Source organism: Neophocaena asiaeorientalis, unplaced genomic scaffold, assembly GCF_003031525.2.
Source record: "Neophocaena asiaeorientalis asiaeorientalis breed wild unplaced genomic scaffold, Neophocaena_asiaeorientalis_V1.1 scaffold627, whole genome shotgun sequence".
NCBI classification, from domain to species: Eukaryota; Metazoa; Chordata; class Mammalia; order Artiodactyla; family Phocoenidae; genus Neophocaena; species Neophocaena asiaeorientalis.
Window position 1 is genome coordinate 1939305 of NW_020174427.1, and position 24475 is coordinate 1963779.

Sequence of the window (24475 nt, forward strand, 5' to 3'; positions counted from 1 at the left end):
GACGAAACCGTCCCTCCCACTCGCTTTCCTTTTACTAAAATAGGTTTAAAAAAAAAAAAACCAAAAAACCAACCAAAGTGTAAAAGCCTCGAGTTGTGTGTGCACAGGTGGAGTGACGGATCTCCCCAAAGGGAGTGGTCTATGGACGCCCGTACGCTCTCCCGAGGGAGGGCTGGGCCTCCAACTGGCTAGGTTCCAGATTACGGAACCCCAACTCTTTACAGCTGGGCCTGCCCATTCCTTCCTCTTCCACCTGCCAGCTGCTAGGCTGTTGACTAACAGCTACCGTAATCGGGCCGCCCCCTAGGGGTCCCAGGTCCCGGCGGAGTTACCCCAGCAACCTGGCAATGCCGATCGCGTCTCAATGCGTGGTCGCGGCGCCGCAGTCGAACTAATAACACCTGCGAGGCCGTGCCGGCTCCTCGGCGCCACGCTCTCGGCTGGGAAGAATAGCCAGGGAGTTCCTACTCCCCGCAGCAGGTACTCCCCAGGTGACAGGGCACTGACAGCCCCCAGGAGGGAGCCCCAACGTTCCCTGTGCCAGATGCAGCAGCCACGCTTTCTGAAAAGCTTTCTCGTCTCTTCTCCGAAGTCGAAGCAACAGCCTCTCCGGGCTCACCTTTGCGCTGGAGACGTGCAAGGAGTCGCGGCGAGAAGGCACCGCTGTACAGAAAGGAAATATTGCGGGGAGGGGGGGTTAGGAGAAACCCGCAGCACCGCGATGAACCGGGGAACCCGGTCGCTGCAACACCCCAGCCCGGGAATTCCCCCTTTCTTAGGCTGGGATCCCCACCTCTCACCCCCTACCAATCCGGGGAAGGAGGTATAGCCCCGAGGGCACCGGTCCGCCTCCCACCCGGGCAAGGAGCGCTGCACAGGGGCAGGAGAGCGTGCACCCCGGCCAAGCTGCTTTGTGCAGAGCTGTCACCCGAAATCCGCCGCCGCCCTCACGCCCGCCCCCGGAGCCGCGTGCCCCCCACCTCAGAGCGCAGGCGAGACCTCGCGCGCCGCCCAGAGCTGCCGGCGCCTCTCCGAAGCTGCGCGCCGAGCGCACGAGACTGCAGGATCCGCGCAGCAAGCCGCAGCCCCCGCTCGGCCGCGGCCGCCGCTGCTTCCGCCCCTGTCACGACGTGACCCGGGGTGGGAGGAGCCGGCGGGAAGAGGGAGGAGTAGGGTCCCCGCCTTCGCCTTCGCCGCGCTACTCGCCCCGCCCTGGCCATTTCCGCCGCTGAGCAAGCCGGGGAGCGTGTGGAGCGGGGCGGGGTCTGTGCGCCACGGGAGGGGCGGGTCCAATAGCAGGGCTGAGCCTGGGGCTTAGGGACTCAGCCGGTGAGGCCCGCAGCAGCGCCAGAACCAGCAGCAGGCGATGGACAGCGCACAAGGTAGGCTCCGCCGGGTGCAGAGAGGGTGCGATGACCAATGGGACGTTTGCTAGGTGTGAGTGTGTGATCGGATTCCGGAACGGGGCGTCCCAGCCATCCGCGCCCTGAAATGGGCTCAGGGAGCCGAGTTGGAACGGGGAATAACGAGATCAGGTAGTGAATGATCCTTCTGAGTCCATGGTTAAAGTGACCCCAAAGCATTGTCGGGTATTGTTGATTTTAAGAAAAGAGAAGTACTTGCCGGGACAGTGAGGGAAACTGGGATGCTGTAAGTATTGTCTTGCTCCATGGTAATTGCATAGGTTGTATGCATGTATTAAAATTCACTGAGCCATACTCTTAAAAATGTGTGCACTTTAGGGAAGTTATTCTTCAATTTACCAAAATTTTAAAATAAATCTAAAGCAGAAACATGCTTTTTGAAAAGGTGAGGAGGAAACCAGTCTTGGGAGTCCACCCAAGGAGAACTTGGGCGACCAAACTAGCACATCTGCTATTTCTGTGTATGGGTAAGAATGATTGTGAAATTTGCCTTTCCTGATGCTTATAATTTTGCACTTTTATCTTGCTTGTAGAAAGAAACTTTTTATTTCCCCAGAAAAGGATGTGGACAAGTTAAGTACAGGTTGAGAAGCTATGCGAACACCTAAGAAGTGATTAAGTTATATTCATGATGTTAAGTTATATTTCAAGTTTGTGTAAGAGGGGTAGAGTTGAACAATTCCAGGCTGCCCTGGCTTAGTGATAAAATTATGCTTCCCTTTTGTTTTAAGTAGAGAACTGTTTATGAAGGCTCAAGTTCAGGTTCCAAAGTTTCTGGCTGAATGTGGAAATGGGAAAACTGCAACTCTCTAATTGCTTTTCTGTACCCAATACATCAGATACTTCCCTCTGACCTCTCAGAAAACCCTGAGCATCACCTCTTGACATCATCAGGGCCTTGCAAAAGCCATTTGTTAACAAAAGTTTGCTGGGAAGTGAATTTGTGTTCCCAATTCCAAGAGAGGTGCCTTCTTAAATCCTAAGCACACTGAAGCCAAGTTTTGCCATAAAGGGAACTTTTCCTTGAATAACTGCTTTTCCATGAATAATGATTCATGGATGAATCATTAAATTAACTCCACCAAGATTAGCCTGCTAGTGTAATCCAAACTAAATTAGTTTCACTAATGACTCAAAGGATATGTTACAACTATTGTGTTGTATCGTCCTCACATGACAAATTTCACGTTGAAAGGACAGACATTTTCCTCATACCTTCAGGTAGATTTGCAGTTATGTTCACATGTCCTTTTTTCTCAGTTCGCTTTGTAAAAGGGGGGAAAAAAAGGAACAAAGAATGTTGCTCATCAACCAGTTATACTAAGGGTTAAAACACAACCCCCTGCAGAGGGTTATGTACCCCAGGCGATTTAGGACTTCAGGAGGGAAAATAAGGGTGAGGCATTCTGGGTTTTGTATAAATGGCCCCTAGATAGCATGCCTCAGGGAGAATTTCAATGGCCCCAGATTCTTGCATCTTCTTGTACAGAGAAATCACTAAAATCATTAACTTGAGGTATCTGTTCTTTGTGATTAAAAGTAATCTTTTGGGGGCTTCCCTGGTGGCACAGTGGTTGAGAGTCCGCCTGCCGATGCAGGGCACACGGGTTCGTCCCCCGGTCCGGGAAGATCCCACATGCCGCGGAGCGGCTGGGCCCGTGAGCCATGGCCGCTGAGCCTGCGCGTCCGGAGCCTGTTGCTCCGCAACGGGAGAGGCCACAACAGTGAGAGGCCCGCGTACCGCAAAAAAAAAAAAAAACAACAAAACAAAAAGTAATCTTTTACCAAAATGTATGCTAGACTACATGTATTTCCTAGTCAAAAAAAAAAAAAAAAATCTTATACATGTGGAACATATATATTTGGAGCAGTGCCTCAGAGGTATCTGAAAGGCTCTCTCCCAGGCTATCATCCTCAGTAAGGTCCCCGAATAAAATTGAAACTCACAACTCTTATGTTGTGTGTTTTTCTTTAGGTCAACGCCTTTGTGTGCATTTTCCCATACCAAAAAAAAAAGCTATAAGAAAATTATTTGAAAATGCAAACTTGTAGGGTAGATAAGGAATATTGAATCTGTGCATCTACTTTTGCTTCCTCCTGAAACTCCACCAAAACAACAGTAGGATTTTTAAAGACATAAAGGGAAGACAGAAGAGAAGATAAAAGCAATAAAAATTTGAAACTAGAAAGCAGATGGATGAGTGATAAAGGATTTTGCAGACTGAAGAAAGCTAAATTCTAAACCAGCAATGGGGAAAGCCAATGAGCAATCCTATTTGCATTATAGAATCCCTCAATGCTCAGGAATTAGCGGCACCAGGTACCTCAGGGAGATGGAAGGGTATGGTTGAAATTAGGAGGATTGCTTGAAATTCTGGTTCCTAAAAGGCTAAGTCCGCAGATCCCTTTCCCAATTCCCTGCAACAAGTATCTCTTCTTCACCACACCAGCAGACTTTGGGGGGTTTATTCCCTGGAGAGGGTACAGTCTTTGGACTGGGAAGATACAGTTCACAGCTGGGGATGGGAGTACCATACTGAAAAATATGGGGATTAATTGAACACAGGCAAACTGAATGCTGGGGCCCTTTCCCACTTTTATCCTTTTCTCGTGTGAGTATAGAACCATAGTCCCAAGGACTCAAACTTTCAACAGGAATTGGGAAGTCCATCTATGGAAAGTCTGATGAGTCCAAAGAGAATAAAGATAATGACATCTAAGTTTCCAAATAATATCTATTCATATTATCCTACAGACAAGCTTACAGTCAATAAGCCCCATCCACAAACTTAAACTTATAATCAGCTTTTTGGTATTTACTCTTAAATGTGAGTAGATAATAAGAATTGCTAGGAATTTGTGGACAGTCACTAGTTTGAAAGATAGAAGACAAAACCAACAGAAAAAAATGACTCAGTAACAGACCATGCAGGTAAATAAGAGAAAACATTATATACATTCTATACATGAAGTAACAACAAAATAAAATGAAAAGAGAACATCAGAAACAAAAAGGAGCTCTTGAGAATTAAAGACTTGAGAGCAGAAAAGAAAAACTAAATAGCAAGGTAGAAAGATAAAAATAAGGTGGGCTGTCAGAGAATAGGACAAAACGATGAAGAGTTGGAAAATAGAAAAAAATATGAGAAATTTAGAGCATTGGGTCAAGAGCTTCTACAACCATAAAAAGGGGTCCGAGAAAGAGAAATAGAAAAAAAGGACCAAAATCATCATCTGAATAATTCAAGAATTTTTCCATAATTGAAGGATATGAGCTTCCAGATTAAAAGAAGTCAGCCAGATGGATGAAAGCAGACCCAGGATAAGGCATAGAATTACGAAATTGCAAAAACTAAGGGGCAAAGAAAAGCTTTGAGAGAGAGAAAAATATTGGCCACATGGAAAATATCAAGATCCAAATGTCTTTGAATTTAAGCAGTAACTCTACAAGCTAGATGACAAGGGAATGATTTCTTCAGAATTGTGAGAGAAAATGTTTTCTAACTAAGAATTCTTACCCAGCAAAACTATACATCGAGGATGGGGAATAAATAGTGTGAAGACATTTTCTACACGCAAAATTGCCAAAAGCCTTTTCTCCCATGCGCTCTTTCTCAGAAAGCTGCCAAAGGTTGTATTTTACCAATATAAGGGTAGTAACCAAAGAAAAGGAAAATGGCCAATAAAGGAAACAGGAGATTCATCAAAAGATAAGAAGGAAGGCTCCAGGATGGCGGTAGATAAAGATCGCAGAAGGCTAGCTGTGTACCAGGAGAAGACAGCATCCAGGTCAGAAGGCTATTCTCTGAGATGACGTTGATAGGATATCTGATAAGCCAAGAGATTGAGAGTGTATTGACAGGAGATTGGGAGAACTTAGAGTTGAATTAGTAATAAATATATGGAAATTTTATAAATGAAAAAGCCAGATAGTTATTAACTACAGAATAAAAAGTTGTACAGAAAAGGAAAAGTAATCATAGAATTCTATATGGCTTACCTGTGAATAGTATTTACCTAGTCCTAATAATGTGAACTTGAAATGTTTAATCACGAATATGCTATACCTATATGGAAAGGATAGGAAAAATGAGAAGGTGGTGTGTGTGTGTTGGGAAGTTGAAAGAGGACTAAATGCTTATCTTTTCTAGATGCTTCCTAGAAATAAAAAATTAAGAAGATACAAAATAAGCATGCTATTTGAGTTATATTTTGAGTTATATTTCAAGATTCAGCTAAAAGAGTTAAAGATGTTTGTCTCATTGGAAATGGGGACTGCTGCTTTCATAGCTCTGTTGAACTCTGAATTGTGTGCATTATAACATTGATTAAAAAATAAGAAGTAAACATTAAAGGAAATTTTAAAAATTGAAGAGTGAGATGCTAGGAAAGATTCTAAGCTTACAAAAGTTATAATGCCTGTTTTTTTTTTTTTTGCCCTGTCTCTTTTTTTTAAACTTAAATTCTTTTACTCTAAGATGTAATTCAATTTATTTAAAGATCTTTCCTAATGTGTATTATGAGATATGCCTCTACCATCAGATTCATTGAAAAGTAATTTTTTGTATAGCTTTTCCGTGAATATTGAAATATTTTTAAATAAGCCATACTGCTGGGACTTCCCTGGTGGCACAGTGGTTAAGAATCTGCCTGCCAATGCAGGGGACACGGGTTCAAGCCCTGATCTGGAAGATCCCACATGCCCCGGAGCAACTAAGCCCATGTGCCACAACTACTGAGCCTGCGCTCTAGGGCCTGCGAGCCACAACTACTGAAGCCCGCGCGCCTAGAGCCCGTGCTCCGCAACAAGAGAAGCCACTGCAGTGAGAAGCCCGCGCACCGCAACGAAGAGTATCCCCTGCTTGCTGCAACTAGAGAAAGCCCGTGCACAGCAACGAAGAACCAACACAGCCAAAAATTAATTAATTAAAAAATAAAATAAAAGCCGTACTGCTGAGAATAATAGTTTTTTTCTTCATTCATCAATAGAATTGAAATGCACTTAAGTGACAACCTTGCAAACATTTTCCATTTAGGCATTGGAGACATTTGTTTCTGAGTCAAAGCTATCTACAAAACCATGGCTAATACAAGAGCAGTACTTGATGCTGAAGAGTACCCCAACACTGAGGTACAGAAAAACCGAGTGCTAACTCTGGAAGAATGGCAAGAGAAGTGGGTGAATCACAAAATTGCATTTCACCAAGAACGAGGACATCAGTAAGAAATGTTTATGTTTCTTTATAACAAATGTTGGTCTATAACAGAAATGCTCTATCAGAAAGTGACTTTGGAAATAGAAATAATAATATAGATATCCATTCTTTGATTTTAAGATGCACATTTTTAGATTTTCACATTGGAGCATCCCTGAAATCAGGATGCATCTGTGGCATGTCATAGGTGAATTGGCAGTGATATTTCTTCTCATGGAGTATAAGTAATGGTGTGACTTACAGTTGATGACATCTTAGATTTATGAAATATGTCCTTTTTTTAATCCCCGATAACATTTATTTGTTGGGCATACACGTTTATACGTATGCAGATGCTCAGGTTATATTAATGCTGGCATCTCTTTATGCTGAAAAGTGGTGGTGTTCTGACTTTGCTTTCCAATAGCATGTGTTCAAATGTTAAAGTATTATCTATATGGTGGAAGAAGAGAAGTTGAGAGAAATTAATCAGTGAGCTGAATGCTAAGCAATGTAATAGTAGTAGTAGTAGTGGGCTTTGAAGCAGCAGCAATAAAGATGGGTCAGTGCTGAGTAGAGTGGTCGCGACAGATGTTCCTTCTTCCAGGCAGCCACCCTGACTGCCCAGGGGACATCATTATTATTATTACATTTGCACACTAAGTAGTAGTCGGGGTCCTAGAACCATTGTATGAGTTATCTCTGTCATGTAGCTGGCCTTAGAAGACACACACACACACACACACACACACACACACGTCTACGTTTTCAAAACATCAAACAAGGAAAAAATAATTTTTTATGTTTAATTACTAATCAGGAAAGCCCCAGGTTTGAGTCACGTTAACTGCTTGCCAGTTACCTGACTGAGCAAGTTGCTTAACCTTCCTGTTTCTTCATGTATAAACTGGAGATTTTAATGAATAATGTTACCTACTTCATAAAGTGGTTGGGAAATATTAAGTGAGGTAATACATGAAATGTACTTAGCATTGTAAAATTGTAGTCCTTTCCTCTGTGTCTTGGGCTAATTAAAACAAACAATTTTTTTTTTCCTCCCCAGGCTATTAAAGAAGCATTTGGATACTTTTCTTAAAGGCGCGAAAGAACTGAGGGTGTTTTTTCCTCTTTGTGGAAAAGCAGTTGAGATGAAATGGTATGAGCAGATAAGCATGAACGTACTTTCTTGTCTTGATGGTAAACACTTTGGGTGAATAATAGGATGTAAGTTTAAAAAATTCCATTCTCAGGAAATACAGGTGGGCAAACTACAGAACATGTGTGCATTGGGAGTGGATTTCTGAGCGGGGATGGTGGCATTTTTGCAGCCAGCCCCCTGCTCCCTCAACTTGTAGCTGAGAGCATTTGTGAGTGGCTGCTGTGGCTTAAGATTCTAGGGTGGCCACGAAATTGAGAACATTATATCCTAACCAACTCACTGAAGCAGAAGAAAGAATTACTTTGCAAACTACCTGCAAGAAAAACATTAACTCTATGAGCAGATTGTCTTATTGCTGTGTCATAAGTGATAACAATCTAGTTCTAGCAGAGGCTTTGATACAAGGTTAGAAAATGGTATTATGAAACAGCCAATTAAATGTGATTGTCGAAGATTTAGGGTCTAAAGTCCTTTGTAATAAAAATGCCAGAACTAAGCTACTGTAATTGTATAAAAGTTATTATATTAGAGGATTTTTCACTTATGTAACAAATTTGTTTATTAAGGTCTATACAGATATCAGATGTGAATAAATAAACTATGAGCTGAAGCCCAAAAGCATTAACATAAAACGTTTAAGACATTTCCTTAGGTTTTGGGTTTCTTTTAGGACAGTATATTCCAGTAGAATCCAGCCTATGCCAGTCTTTAGTAGGCTATGGTTCATTTTTCCATATGTTGAGTAGAAGTAAAAATCCATGCAGCTGGTTTGGGCAACTTTTTTGTTTATATTTTATAACTACAAAAAATGTATGGAGAATAAAAAAAAATATTCCATGTATGTTAACTTACAAATTTCCCAGGAAATGTGAAAGACAAGTTATTAATATGTACGTTTTAGAACTATAAACAGTTCATGTTCTGACCACATTGAAAGTGTGTCCTCTTGTGTAGGGAATAGGTACCATCAGTTCTGCTATTATTCAATTGTTTTGAAAATGCTAATTGCATTCTAACTCCACTAATACATTAAGGAACAATTTGAGCATGGTTTGAATTTCACATCTGCTTATATGTAATTTTGTCTGCAAGAAACATGAGGTGAAACACCTAGCTCTACTAAACCGTGTACAAATAGACAAAATGCACCCATGCACAAACCTCAACTATCTCCCCGATACCTCAGTTCACCTCGGTGTGCTGTGAGCCACTTGCTTCCATCCACAGCCAGTGTTGGAACTTTCCACGGCTGCCAATAATTCCCCTTCCGTTACTTTACAATAACTTAAAAGCTGCAGCCCTTGCAACGCCTACAAGTCTACAAGTAAACTTCAGGTCTCTCTCAAGGTAAAGTGCCATGTTGTAGTATTTATATATTTTGTAACCATTTAACATGTAAAACTGTGCCACCATGTCTATTAGGTTCTTGTCTTTTTTCTTTTTAATGTGGCACTAAGTTTTTTTTTTCTTAAGTACTATTTAATCCATTTTATTTCTAAATACTGTTTAATTACATATTATTGAGAAAATCCTGATTCACAGAGACGAGTTATGGCAAACGTGCAGCAGCTTTTTCTTAAAAAAAAAAAAACCTTTTTAAAAATTAAGGTATAATTGACATACAACATTATGTTAGTTTTAGGTGTACAATATAATGATTTGATATTTGTATATACGTATATCGCGAAATGATCACCCCAATAAATCTAGTTAATCAATACATAGTTACAGAACTACATAGTGTTGTGTGTGATAAGAACTTTAAAATCTACTCTCTTAGCAACTTTCAAATATGCAATACAATGCTACGAACTATAGTTACCATGTTGTACATTACATCCCCATGATTTATTTAGTTTATAACTGAAAATTTGTACCTTTTGACTTCCTTCACCCATTTCACCCATTGCTCACCCCCAGCCTCTGGCAGCTACCAATCTGGTCTCTGTATGTATGAGCTTGTTTCTGGTTTTTGTTTTCTTTTGATTCCACATATAAGTGAGATTATAAGCTGTTTGTCTGTGTCTGACTCATTTCACTTAGCATAATGCCCTCAGAGTCCATCTGTGTTGTCATAAATGGCAAGATTTCAGTTGTTTATGGCTGAATATACTCCATTAGGACAAAGTTGTTCAATGTGTACTCCAGCCCCCATTTTCCCCATAAGCCTCATGATTTTTACTGCATGATTTTGCATGGTGTGTGATTTTTAAAAATGCATATGTTGGGCTTCCCTGGTGGAGCAGTGGTTGAGAGTCCACCTGCCGATGCAGGAGACACGGGTTCGTGCCCCGGTCCGGGAAGATCCCACATGCCGCGGAGCGGCTGGGCCCGTGAGCCATGGCCGCTGAGCCCGCGCGTCCGGAGCCTGTGCTCGGCAATGGGAGACGCCACGGCAGTGAGAGGCCCGCGTGCTGCAAAAAAAAAAAAAAAAGCATATGTTGCATAACTGCCTTATGTGTTTATTTAATGTAACATAAAATCAATACTGTACCTGGGTATTTGTGCCACTAGTGCTGTTTTCTTTGAAGTCTAAGATCCCAAGACTGAATTCTGTAATTATAAACCTTACCAGAAAAATACTGGTAAGCTTTTACGTATGATAATCAAATAAATTTTTGGATAGGGTTTAGTGTAAGTGGAAATTATAAGATTATTAGATGATAATGTCCTAGAGCCGAGTGCTCCAGTACGGTATCTACCAGCCCCATGTGGCTGTTTAAACTAAGTCACACGAGCCACGTCTCAAGGGCTCAATAGCCTATGTGGTTAGTGGCTGCTGGATTGGACAACACAGGTATAGATTTTTCCATCATCACTGAAAGTTTTAATGGACAGAGCTGATTTAGAGAACTTGAAAAGCATATCTAATTCATAGGATGCTTTTAAATCAGAAACTCTTCCAGTCAAATCCATTTGTAGTAAATCAACATGTTAAGGTATAATTTTCCAAACTGTTAAATTTTTCCTAAGGTCATATAAATCATTTTTTCAGAATTCCGCATAGCATAAGGTTTGAGAATATATAGATCCACTTTCTGTGTATCTACATGTTCTGTGAAACGTTGTGAGTCTGAATTCAAATAAATCCCTTAAAATTAAGGAAAATGTATGCTTATTGGTACATATCCTTTTACTTAGTACTGTATTTGAAATAAAAAATTAAGTGTAATTATATGATTTTATGCAGGTTTGCAGACCGAGGACACAGTGTAGTTGGTGTGGAAATCAGTGAACTTGGGATACGGGAATTTTTTATGGAGCAGAATCTTTCTTACTCAGAAGAACAAATTATGGAAATTCCTGGAGCCAAAGTATTCAAGGTGTGTTTTGATTTTGGTAAATAGTTATTTCCATACCCCCAGAAGAAGGTTTTTCTCAGCATGAGTAAGTGAGGATACTATACAAGTGTCAGATGACCCCACTTTATCACCAGATTCACCTGGATATTATACAGTGTAAGGAGCATAAAAAGATAGACAGTAGCTAGGTGTGAACAAATATATATAAAAGCCAAGGTCAAAGCTTATTTGTCGTGATTTTGGTTTGGGTTTGTTTGATTTTTAATATAGAAACAGGTGTTTCTGAGAACCTGTCTTGTGCCACACCCTGCATAAGACCCTGAAGAGATGAAAACACAGTCCCTGCCCTAAAGAATGGCTTAGCTTAGGAGAGAAGAGAAACAGAGGAGGCTGTTTGTCATACATGGAGCGAAGTGTAATGACACAGGGTATTAAGGGAACAGCGAGGAATGTTTCCTAACCCAGCCTGGGGGAGCTTCCTGAAGTGTGGTGACAGATAGGGCTAGGACAGGCAGAGAGTCAGGTCATCCAGTCCAGATGTCCTGTAAAGCTGGTACCTGAACGTGACACAGCCAGATTTTCTTTTGTAACCGACCACCCTTGTGGCCTCAAGGGAAGTGAGCTTGAAGGGCAGTAGCCTCCTGGCAAAGAGACCCGATAGGAGGTTGTGAGCAGTGGTCCAGGAAAGAGATCCTGAAGGGCTGCACCACGAGAGTGATGGGGCACTTAGAGGAACAGATAGATTAAAATGATGTTTAGGGTGTCAAACTGGGAGGATTTAGTGATTAATTGAGTGGGAATCCAGGGGGTGGTGAGTTCACATTTCCAGCTCAGATGACTGGTTGGATAGCAGAGAATAAAGGAGAAGCAAGTTGAAGAGCAGAGAAAATGAGTTTTGTTCTGGAGGTGAGTTGAAAAGACCTGTGGCATGATGAAGGGATAACTGGCAAATGTCTCTGAAGCGTGCGCCAAGCATTTGGGCTGGAAATGATAGATTTGGGAGTTGTCCTCCTCCTGTGACCAGAATGATCCAGTGGAACTGCTTCGCTAGCTTGGGGTAATAATGTGGAAATAAACAGAGACCACCCAAATGAGAACAAGCAGAGGCTGTCAATTCAGAGGAGTCGCCAATTGAATTTGTCAGAGGCTCAAAGCCTGGCGGGGCGGGTAGGAAAGCTTTCTAGAGAAAAATGCGAAGGCTTCTGGCGCTGTTGGCTAACTAGAAGTGGCATCCCTTGTGATTGGTTTGGGAAGCGTATTTGATTTTGAGCTAGAAGAGAGGCGTAGGGGTGTAGGGAAGGCGTAAAAATCAGGGAGGCTGGCAGTCACTGACCACGTCCTGCAAGGCTGTGGTTAGGCTTCCCTGGCTAGTTGATGCAGAGGTTATGGGTCCGAGCTCTTACCAGATGTGGTCTGGCCACCATCCGTCTGAACATTCTGTCTCTCGCAAAGCACTCTCTTTTCTAGATATTGAAATTAATTGCTCAGGTCACTAGGAAACTTGATAGGACTTTATTTTACAGCTTCCTCCCACTCCATTCTGAGATCATCTAAGAAGTGCTGTTTGCTCAGTCCGGAGAGGCTAGCCCTCTTCCAGACTCCTTGGAGGAAGTGGTTCTCAGCCCTGGTGGCACATTTGAAATTATCTGTGGATCTTTTAAAATTCCTAGTGCCAAGGCCTTGCCTCCAGCTAATTCAGTCAGAACCTCTAGAGATGGGGCCTGGCATCAGGTCTATTTAAAGCTCCTGGGGGATTCCAGTCTGCAGCCAAGGTTAAGATTCACAGGCTGTTCTCCCTGCCTCCCGACCCCTTCCTCTCAGGGCTGACCCCCACTGTGCTTCCAGACTGGTCTTCAAAGGCCCACCCACCTCTGTTGCACCTTATTTCAGAATAAAATCCAACATTTTCACATCCTGAAGTACATCTCCTACACTGCTCCTCCCCCCACCTCCCAGACTTCTCACCTCCCATACCCGTGATGTCAGCAGATGCATCCAGCCAGTTCTTTGGCCACCTTTTGTTCTGCCTTTCCTGGTGCTCGGGCAGTGAGTTCCCTGCTCCGTCTACTGTGTTCCCACAGTTCTGGGCACACAACCAGAACAGTACAGCCCATTCTGTACCGTGATGGTTCTTTGTTCCCGCACCTCTCTGCTCCAGCAGGCTGTCCTCACTGGGGTCAGAGACTGTCAAATTCACTGCAGTATCTAGAACTTGGGCTAGTCCTGTCTACAAGGTGCTCAGGAAATAAATGCTCATTAGTCAGTGAATGAAAGAGAGGACACTGGGGAGTCAATACAACTGCACTTTTCATGAGTAACTTGGTTTTTTTTTGGTTTTTTTTTTGCGGTACGCGGGCCTCTCACTGTTGTGGCCTCTCCCGTTGCGGAGCAACAGGCTCCAGACACGCAGGTTCAGCGGCCATGGCTCACGGGCCCAGCCGCTCCACGGCATGTGGGATCCTCCCGAACCGGGGCACGAACCCGTGTCCCCTGCATCGGCAGGCGGACTCCCAACCACTGCGCCACCAGGGAAGCCCTTCATGAGTAACTTTTAAAATGTCTGCCCTTTCTCTCTCAGTCTGCCTGGTAATTGATTGATGTGTATACTTGTCATTGGGGTGTCAAAATATTAGGATTTTGCTAAAGTAAACATTGCTAAAACATAACAAGCTCCAAAATGAGTAATAGTTAACTGATCTTCAGGATTAACCAATCTGATTTTCCTTTTTGAGTTGATCCAAAAGAACCCCATATAGGTTTTTAATTTTAAAAAGTCCCATTAAAAATTATTTTCAGTAAAATTGTATTTTATTTTCAGTTATAAAAATATTTGCATAGGTTGCAAGGTGCAGGAAGTGAGGGGGGGAAAGATGGAGAGGAATTCACCAAAATGATTAAAATCACTGTGCTCAGAGGGTGGCATGCAGGTTTTTTCTTTATTCTATAAATTCTCTGCAGCATGGTCCATATTTATTTCAAAATTAAAAAAATAAAAATTTATATTTTTTATAGATTAGTGTTTTTTAAAAATAATGTTATTTATTTATTTGGCTGCATCGGGTCTTAGTTGCGGCATGCAGGATCTTTAGTTGCAGCACGTGAACTCTTAGTTGCGGCATGTGGGATCTAGTTCCCTGACCAGGGATCGAACCCGGGCCCCCTGCACTGGGAGCGTGGAGTCTTAGCCACTGGACCACCAGGGAAGTCCCCCCAAAATAAAAATTTAAAGTAAGATGTCTAAAAAAATTGTTTGCCGTGAAACTATGTTCTTTATGTTTAATTACACATTCTTTCTCTACCACCCATGTGCTGCTTTGCCCCTCTTTTTTTTCCCTTGACCATTCAAGTACCTCCTAATTAAGTGGATTTTTTTTTCTTGACTTTTTCATTGCAGAGTTCTTCAGGGAACATCTCATTGTACTGTTGCAGTCTTTTTGATCTTCCCAGGTAGGACTGATGTCTACCTCTGCACTTTTAAAAACTTGAGTGTTTGCTAGGCAATGCTGGGGTGGGCTGAGGGTCTTTTTATCACTCCCATTCCCTTGCAGTAGCACCCATGAAGCACTGATTTGAGTCTCTGTTCTGCAGTTATTTTTAACTGCAGCCTGTATGTCTGCACACTTGATATCTTTGCCCTTGGGTAGCTGCTAGGCTCTGGAAAAATTATTATACCCTAGGAAGGTAGGGAAAAGGAGGGGAGAGCAAGAAAGTGTCTTCCACTTCACACCTGTGTCTGTAACAGAAATGCATTTCAGGGTGTGGATGGAGGTGAGAGCTCATCTCCTAAAAGTCCCTGATACCTGTTCCAGGGGCTGGGAGGAGAGTTGTCTCAAACTGTCCCTTGTTCCTCCTTTGTGCCCCCAAGTCCAAGCTGCTGCCACCAGCTCCTAGATCTAGGAGGAGATGGACAGCTACATACACACACACACACACACACACACACACACACCAGCACATCCCTAGAGACTCTGAGGAAAAGCAGATGTGAGATCCCAGTTCCTTAACAGCTGGTGAGGTTCTGACATGTGTCATGGGGAACACTGTCTTGTTAAAGATTTTATTTTTCTTACGTAAATTTTTTTATCTTTTTCTTTCTGGTAGAGCAAATATTGGCAAATTTGACAGAATTTGGGATAGAGGAGCATTAGTCGCTATTAATCCAGGTGATCGCAAACGGTTAGTGATTTGGCTCCTTTAATTATGTTGTTTTTTCCCCCTTTTTTAGCCTCCTTAATTTGCTATATTGTACTTTTTCTGGTTTCCAGAAGATTACTAGACTTCTGCTGGTCTGAAATAGCTTATTGTATTTGGAATTAGAAGACCTAAATCCAATAGCATCTTGGTCTAAAAAGTATAGTATTTAGCCATGGGGACATGGGTGCAAGGCTTGTGGCTCTGTCACTTCTAAGCTGTATTGCCCTGGTCAAAGAAGTCAAGTTCTCTACACCTTAGTTTACTCCTCTGCAAAACTGTAATTTTCCTGCTAATACCACCCTCACCACCTCCACTGAGAGTACCAGGTAATACTTGTTCACTCCTTGCCACATGCCAAGCTTTCTTAAAATACCTTATGTGAAACAACACAATTTATCCACCAAGCAACCCTGTGAGGTATTACGCTATCATTATTCCCATTTTACAGAGGAGGAAACTAAGGTCAAAGAGGTTAAGTTACTTGTCCAAAGTGCGGCAGCAAATACGTGACAGAATTGAGATTAAAACCCAAGGACTTGGGCTTTAAAGTCACGCCCATGACTAGGCCCCCTCACACGGTTGTTGTGGGAATGGAAAGAAATAACACGTGTGACAAGTGCCGTGTTGACCCTAAATGACTGTTTAAATATTAGCTGCTATTGTATTAGAGCTTTTGGTCTAGATATTTTGGGTGACCATTCTTTTGTACCTGGTCTTATTAGAAAATAAAATTAAAATATGCAAAAGTATACTGAGTAAAATGTGACCCCTCCTGTGTACTTTCCAACCCAAATATCATTCACAGCCTTACTTGGGTGTAACACATAAATACTGAATTACTTCGTTGTATGGAGGTAGACTCAACATATCAGCAAAATGAAATTTCTCTTTTTAAAAATGAATTGTTTGGGACTTCCCTGGCAGTCCAGTGGTTAAGACTCCGAGCTTCCATGGCAGGGGGCGCAGGGGGTTCAATACCTGGTTGGGGAACTAGGATCCCGCATGCTGCACGTGGGCCAAAAAAAAAAAAGAATTGTTTGGTGAGTAAGGCTTGTTGCCAAACCTAATCTTATTTTAATTAGACATTGTCACATCCTCTTTTTTTTTTTTTTTAAAGATTTAATTTTATTTATTTTTGGCTGCACTGGGTCTTCGTTGCTGCACAAGGGCTTTCTCTAGTTGTGGCAAGCGGGGGCTACTCTTTGTTGTGGTGCGTGGGCTTCTCCTTGCGGTGGCTTCTCTTGTTATGGTGCATGGGCTCTAGAGCTCAGGCTCAGTAGTTGTGATGCACGGGCTTAGTTGCTCCGTGGCATGTGGGATCTTCCCGGACCAGGGCTCGAACCCATGTCCCCTGCATTGGCAGGCGGATTCTTAACCACTGCATCACCAGGGAAGTTCCACATCTTCTTAATATATATTTTCCTCTGGTGATAATTCACACCCCTTTTTCCCTTTTCTTTCTGACACCTTCCTCCTTTCTCTCTTCTCTGGGACCCTCACCTTCCTCACATGCCTAGAAGTCATCATTCCCGGAGGGACCACCCTCAGCACGGCTGTGCTGTCCTCTCTCCTGTACTTGCTCCTTCAAAGATTGCTTCAGTTCTCCTATTACTTTTGTTCTGGTATTCAACAAATACACATTAAGTTCGTACTATGTCTAAATACACATGATGTTGGGGAAATAACTGAACAAGTCACGCATGGTATTGGCCCTTGTTGTTTCTGTATTTCCAGCTCTGTTCTTTCTCCTAAACACCCACATCCCATATCCAGTGTCTGCTCGGCATTTCCCTGTGACATCAGTGTCCGTCATCAACTCAAAAGTACCACCTGTGACTTCTGCGTCTCCATAGAACACCACATTTATACACTAAACTCAGTTCTGCTGAGTCTCTAAGATCGTAGGTGTTCCCCGCTTCCTAAGGTTGTCTACCCTCTTCCTCGAGGTTAGTCTCTCTGCAGGCTTTGGTTGCGTCACTCAGATCCCCAAGGCAGTGGGGAGCAAACCCGACATCACAAAGCTCGCTCTACAGACCGTGCACCTTGTGTTCAGTTATTTCTCCACCATCTGGCTTAATTTTTATAGATAATGATATCATCTGGCATAATAATAAATATATGTATATAAAATTTTAGCACATAGTAGGAGCTTAATAAATATTTGTTGAGTAAATGAGTGAAAACAAACCTGACTCAAAGCAAGGAAAATATACTGTTTCCCACCAGCCACCATTGCCTCCTCTCTCCTAGAAATAAAGGCCATCTAAGTGGCCTCTGAACTGTTTAGTTCATGGTAAGAAAGAGTCATGAGGCCCCTCCAGAGCTCTTGGAGAATCTAGTTCTAGTTTGGTCACAGACTCTGTCTTCCTGGTCCCCCTATTCTCTTTCCTCCCCTTCCAGGCGCGCGCGCGTGCGTGCGCGCGCGTGTGCGTGCGCGCGCGCGCGTGTGTGTGTGTGTGTGTGTGTGTGTGTGTGTCTTGTCACAGCCCCAAGAATGCCTTGGCCTTTGTTTCCGGAATAACTGCTTATTTTGAGCCATTAGGAAGATAAATGACTTTATCTTAGCATTTACAGTACTTAGTGCTTTTTCCCAGTCCTGCCATCACTACGGTGTGTCTCCTGCTGAGATTACACATGGGCGAGAACGGATGTATGTGGTTTCTGCTGTGACTCTCAGGTTTCTTGCCTACCATCAATCATACCTCTCATTTTTCTGAATTTTTTGAGGCTGGTTGACAGAGAAAGTCCGCATTCCAAGAGGAAGGATGCCTGTGAGTCCTCTGAAACCCTGCCAAACCTGTCTGACTGATCACTTCATCGGGACAGCAAGTCCCTCCTTTCTTAAGAAGAATCTAAAGTTAAAAAGTAAAGGTTTCTGCTCAGAAGTTTGCTTAGGTCTGGTTCTTTCACTTGCAAGGAAGAGTGACCAGCTCAAGCCAGCTCAAGTTTTAAGGGAGTTTATGTTGAGGATGCTAACGGAATAAGCTACTGACCCGAGCATTTACCACATACCAGGCAGTGTTCTAAGCACTTTATGTGTGTGCACTCATTGAATTCTCACAACCACCTGTGAGTTGCTTACTAGTTTTATCCCCATTTTACAGATGAGAAAACTGAGGCACAGAGGGGTTAAGACTTTGTCAAGCTTACATAGCCCGTAAGTGGAGGGGCTGGACTTTGAGCTCGGGGACCTTGCAGAGTCCGTACTCCTAACCCCCATGCAGGACAGCCTCCCTGATTTCTCCCAGGGCTCTGGACAGGGATGGCAGCACAGCCGGACCCCGTGGAAAGAGCCAAGGCTCCTCACTCAGAGCTGTGCAGCTCGTCCACCTCTGTCTGTCTGTCTGTCTCTCATGGCCTCTTACCTCCCTGTGCATGCCTCCTCTGCCCTCCTACCTCAGTACTCAGCTTCCTCTGCTCCAGCCTCCACCCAGCACAGAAACTCCAGCGTTTGGTCCAATGACCACAGCGAACTAGCAGCTCCTCTTTGGATCTCTTAACTCAGTTTCCCAGTGGAGTCATCTGATTGGTCCAACTTGTCATTCTGTACCAGACCCAGGTCTGGCTCCTGGTCTGTCTGCTGATGGGCCCTGTTAGGGCAGGTCCCCACTCTGAACCCATCAGACACGGCTGGGAAGTGGCATCACCTGCTCCTCAGGACACCTACTCCAAAGGGTAGTCGCCGTAGCACTCAGGGTTTATGCCACCCGTGCAGAGCTGTAATGTCATAGTACCTTGAATTTTGGCTTGTTTATTAGTCTTCTCTCTCTCCAACTAAAGAGAGGAAAGGGACTGTGTTTTGTACCTCTTACTCGTGCCCCGGTGATGACCCCGTCATCCAGGATATTTGTTAAGCTGCAGCATCCCAGGCCCCACAGCAAACCTACTGACTCAGTCTTGGGAAGAATGAAGCTCGAGCATCTCTTCTTCCAGCAGGTGCCCAGGTAATCTTGATACCAGCCTGGTCTAGGAACCACTGCCCCAAAGCTGGCAGTGCTTCAGGAAATATACATTCAAAGCTGATGGGCCTCCGGGGACCACATCACGTTGGAAGGAGCCTCTGTTCTGCTTAATTTGACATCTTAGGGTCTGATGGGCTCCAGAGCCAGGCCTCCTTTGGGTTCCCATCCTTCGCTATTTCCCAGCTTAGGCAGGTAACGTCACTTGCTGAGCCCATTTCTAGCTTTTTAGAATGAGAATCTACTTCATGTGATTTTTTAGGAGAGTTAAACTCAGTAATAGAGATGAAAGGAAAAGCTGGCTTCCCTCCCTGCCTCTCGTTCTTTGTAAAGAAATGTAACACATGCCTTTCAATGTTCTTTTCAGCTATGCAGATATAATATTGTCCCTAACAAGAACTGGGTTTCAGTACCTCTTGTCTGTTTTTTCTTACGATCCAACTAAACATGCAGGTAAAGTTTCTTGTTCTTTTTTCCAGTTGCCTTGTTTCGTGATTTAATTCTATGACTTGGATAGCATTATTTTCTCCTGTGAGGCATACTGCTGATATACACGCAGTCTGTGTCATCCATGGTGGTGGGGATGGGATGTATTGGGCTGATGCCTACAAATACATCCTCATAGGAGGATGGGGTGAGACGTGGACGTGGGGAGGTAGGGGTGTGCAGGAAAATCTCTAAACTATTGCTGTTTTTAATTTCTGGAACTTTATAATTTATTGCATTTTAAAAATAACTGTATTTGTTTTGAACGTGTAGAAGGGATGTTTTCTTCTGGATTCATTTAAATGTTTGAACATTAAAGCCTGACCTTTTTTCTTTTAACATCTTTATTGGAGTATAATTGCTTTACAATGGCTTGTTAGTTTCTGCTTTATAACAAAGTGAATCAGCTATACATATACATATATCCCCATATCTCCTCCCTCTTGTGTCTCCCTCCCACCCTCCCTATCTCACCCCTCTAGGTGGACACAGAGCACAGAGCTGATCTCCCTGTGCTATGTGGCTGCTTCCCACTAGCTATCTGTTTTACATTTGGTACTGTATATGTGTCCATGCCACTCACTCACCTTGTCCCATCTTACCCTTCTCCCTCGCTGTGTCCTGAAGTCCATTCTCTATGTCTGCGTCTTTATTCCTGTCCTGCCCCTACGTTCTTCAGAACCATTTTTTTTTTAGATTCCATATATATGTGTTAGCACACGGTATTTGTTTTTCTCTTTCTGACTTACTTCACTCTGTATGACGGTCTCTAGGTCCATCCATCTCACTACAAATAACTCAATTTCGTTCCTTTTTATGGCTGAGTAATATTCCATTGTATATATGTGCCACATCTTCTTTATCCATTATGTGACCATATGTGCCTAGGTTTATCTCTGGGCTTTCTATCCTGTTCCATTGATCTATATTTCTGTTTTTGTGCCAGTACCATATTGTCTTGATTACTGTAGCTTTGTAGTATAGTCTGAAGTCAGGGAGCCTGATTCCTCCAGCTCCGTTTTTCTTCCTCAAGATTGTTTTGGCTATTTGGGGTCTTTTGTGTTTCCATACAAATAGAGAAATTGTTTGTTCTAGTTCTGTGAAAAATGCCAGCGGTAGTTTGATAGGGATTGCATTGAATCTGTAGATTGCTTTGGGTAGTAGAGTCATTTTCACAATGTTGATTCTTCTGATCAAAGAACATGGTATATGTCTCCATCTATTTGTATCATCTTTAATTTCTTTCATCAGTGTCTTATAGTTTTCTGCATACAGGTCTTTTGTCTCCTTATGTAGGTTTATTCCTAGGTATTTTATTGTTTTTGTTGCAAAGCCTGATCTTTAAGTTGTGGCTTTTCAGGAAGAAGTGAAAACGAAGTACATATACTTTTAATTTGTAAAAATACCCTATTTGATTTTTAATTGAGCCTTTTAAAAAAAGTGCTTTGTTTTATAAATATCTGTGTTAGTATTTTTTTCTGTTTGAATAAGTCAGATCTTAAAAACTCATTAAAAGATGAGACCTAGTGTCCATAATTAAGTCTGGGACAATCAGATGGAAATAGAAAATAAGGGAAACAGATGTCAACTCTGTGAATGTGATGTACGTTCCCTTCCTGAACAGTAGGCCTAAGGAAGGGCCTGTAGGAAGAAGATAGAACAGGCCTTGTCTGGGGTGGAGGCTAAGAATTCCCTTCTAGGAAGGGGCAGAAGCTATTTCTTCTAAAGTAAATGGCCCACAGAAAAGTGGGCAGAGTTTGTAGGATGAGGGTAAGTGAAGGAGTGGTAGAAAATCTCTACCCTGGAAGCAGGAAGCCCCAAGGAAATTTGTTCATGAACTCCACTCTGATTTTCCTGTTCCCAAGTTCCAGCTGACTCAGCCATCTCATGTAAGCTGGAGATGGGCATCTAACATTACCAGTCCCCTCAGTAAGCCAGTCTTTGGTATCAGATGTGCAAAAGAAGAAGCAGAAGAACCTGTCACATCCTCACCTATTTGGATAATTGAGTTATGTATGGAATGTGTATACCAAGGTCATTGGAAATAAGCTGAGAAGTGGGCCCTGAGAATTTATTTCTCTTTACAATTAGATCTATTAGAATTTATTCTTCACCATGTTTCTCTTTTACTTAGGTCCACCATTTTACGTTCCAGATGCTGAAATTAAAACATTGTTTGGTAAGTTACAGACATGTGCTGTAACTTTTGAAATAAAGTCAACAGTTAACTGTTTTGAGCTGTTAGCAAACTATTAATATCTAGAAGTATATAAAATTTAAAAGTCAGAAGCCAGTTAATTGGAGACTATTATATCCAAAAAAGGAACCCATCTCTGTAATAGGACTTTTTAGCTAAATGGTATGCTTATGTTAAAGACATCTGAATTCTTCTAGAGAGATGGTATGTTTATTTTAGCTCTTAGGAGTTATAAGTGATAATAACAATTCAGAGCGCAGAAAATTTACCCTTAATATTTATTTCCCCATGTTCGTTAAAAAGAAAGAAAAGATCTTCAGTGCACACTCTTTTAAAAATCATCTGAGGGGCTTCCCTGGTGGCGCAGTGGTTGAGAGTCCACCTGCCGATGTGGGGGGCACGGGTTCGTGCCCCGGTCCGGGAGGACCCCACATGCCGCGGAGCGGCTGGGCCCGTGGGGCATGGCCGCTGAGCCTATGCGTCTGGAGCTTCTGCTCCGCAACGGGAGAGGCCACAGCGGTGAGAGGCCCGCGTACCGCAAAAAAAATAAATAAATAAAAATAAAAATCATCTGATATGTTTTTAGAACTGGTTGCATTCTTCATAAAGTTTTAACTTGTCACACTTTGTTTTTGTTTCAGGTTCAGTGTGCAATATTCATTGTCTGGAGAAGGTTGATGCTTTTGAAGAAGTACATAAAAATTGGGGAATTGACTACATTATTGAAAAGTTATATCTATTTATAGAAAAGTAAATGAGATGTAAATAGAAGCAAGTAATATCAACATGTTTTTGAGCAATTGAAAATTGTGCCAAGGCATGAAAATATAATAGGTGACTTTTGGAAAAAAATTCTTCACAAATCACATCACAGATCTTTGCTCAAAAATGCTTATAACTTTTTAGGAAAAAAAACATGTACTTTGGAAAAGAGACTGTGATTGGGGGGCGAACGATTATACCTGTGTGTCTTACTTACAGATTGCAAGAATTTTTTACAATCAGCATGTATTACTTGTATAATTAAAGAATAAAAGAAAAATATAATGCATATAACTTAAATATAATAGACAGAAACATTGGCATTCTTTATGAAATTTAGAACCATTGAGTAAATGTAACACTTTAATGGGGTCCAAGGTAAAAGATAATGGTCTAAGACATTATATAAACATTAATTTTTACTGTAAACCCTCATATTGTACTCAATCCTAGCACTCCTTTTCACATTTTTTTCTCCTTATATAATTTTATATATGACAGAATGAAGAAATAAACTTTTAAATTAATGAAATTAACCAATCTATATGGAAAAAATATTGTTCCCAAACTGTAAAAAGAAATTATTTTTAAAAGTTGTTTTCTGTTTGGCAGTTTTTTGTTTCTCGTAATTTAATCTTGTTTAAATGATAGTCTTACGAAGTGCAGTGCACGTAGGGCTGGATTCATGTCTGTTCATTATGAGAGTTTAGATTCAGAACTTTTCATTTTTTCATTAAAAATCACATTTTGATAAATCAGACATTCCTTTCTTACTGCACTACCTAATATTTAAATGATTTAGATTGTTTAGCTCATGTTAATGGGATGGTGTGTATTATAGAAATTATTTCATTGTGTGTTTATGAAAATTTCAGAAACTTTGAAATCTCCAGCTTCTCACTTTCAACCATATATCTCCAGCTCATTTTTCTGTGTGTGCTCAAAACCTTCGAGCCTGCACCACTTTCCCCTCCCCACCAAATCCCTCACCCCTGAAGCCAAGCACGTGGGGCATGAGTTGTGAAATTAGATAGGTGGTCAGAGTGGGTGCTGGAAGACCAGGTGCCCTTGGGGGAGAGCAAAGCTGGAGACCAGAACCCAGGTTGGGTCCAAGGAACCACACAGGTGATGGAGATCTGCCTGTTAAGGAGGTGCCCGGAGGCTGCCTGAAACTCAAAGCCCACCAACCCAGGAGGGATTCAGGTTCGTAATGGTAGCAAGCTTTTGCTCCTGTGAGCTCACAAGCCCATGCTAAAGCGCCTACAGTCTGCTCCTTCTCTGTTCAAAGGTTGCATCTCTCCTCCTGGACTGAGATGCTTCTATGTGGCTTGCTCTCTTCCTTTCTCTGGTCATTGTCAGGTACAATCTGAGATGTAACTGTGTCATTGGACTCGTTCTGGGGTTCCTTCTCAACTGCATGTATGTGGCATGTCTTCCCACACGTGCAAAACCAGCAGTCCATGTGCCTAAGCACTAACTCCCTCCCCCAGACTCCTCAGCCTGTCGCCCTCCGCCCCCTCCTCTCTGCTGTAACCACCCTGAGCTGGGTCTCCATTTCCCCCCCTCTGCCACGTGGTCCTTTGCACAGGAGTCAGCCACTGACCACAAGATGTATTCTTCAAATCCTTTCCCTCCACAGGCCTCAGGGCTTGTTCTAGGTGGAAGGAGGAAGAGACGGTCATGCTATTCCAGGACCCTCTAAGTAAGAAGTATTGGAGGGAAGCACAGAGGAAATCCATGGAGACTTCACCATGGAGGAGGGATGATTCTTCCTAGGAAACTCAGAATGTTAAGACT

The 24475-nt window shown here is 42.5% G+C and overlaps 2 protein-coding genes across 8 annotated transcripts in view; one reads left to right on the forward strand and one right to left on the reverse strand.

Moving 5' to 3' along the window:
• KDM1B (lysine demethylase 1B) overlaps window positions 1-1118 on the reverse strand; it is a 55314-nt gene extending 54196 nt beyond the window's left edge. For 4 of the 7 annotated variants that reach the window (XM_024756729.1, XM_024756733.1, XM_024756734.1 and 1 more), the window contains exons 1-2: window positions 981-1118; window positions 342-663 (exon numbers count right to left, since the gene is read on the reverse strand). The gene's annotated coding sequence lies outside the window, so the exon portion shown is untranslated. Of the gene's footprint in view, window positions 1-332; window positions 664-980 lie in introns of all 7 variants that reach the window. The other 3 variants (XM_024756732.1, XM_024756731.1, XM_024756730.1) reach the window with 2 other exon arrangements.
• A 178-nt stretch (window positions 1119-1296) lies between these two features.
• Window positions 1297-23274, forward strand: TPMT (thiopurine S-methyltransferase). The gene is made up of 9 exons (XM_024756739.1): window positions 1297-1382; window positions 6461-6644; window positions 7683-7775; window positions 10969-11101; window positions 14475-14527; window positions 15182-15256; window positions 19601-19686; window positions 21854-21898; window positions 22558-23274. The coding sequence occupies exons 2-9, from the start codon at window positions 6505-6507 to the stop codon at window positions 22668-22670; spliced, it is 738 nt and encodes a 245-aa protein (XP_024612507.1). The 5' UTR covers window positions 1297-1382; window positions 6461-6504; the 3' UTR covers window positions 22671-23274.
• The last annotated feature ends 1201 nt before the right edge of the window (window positions 23275-24475 follow it).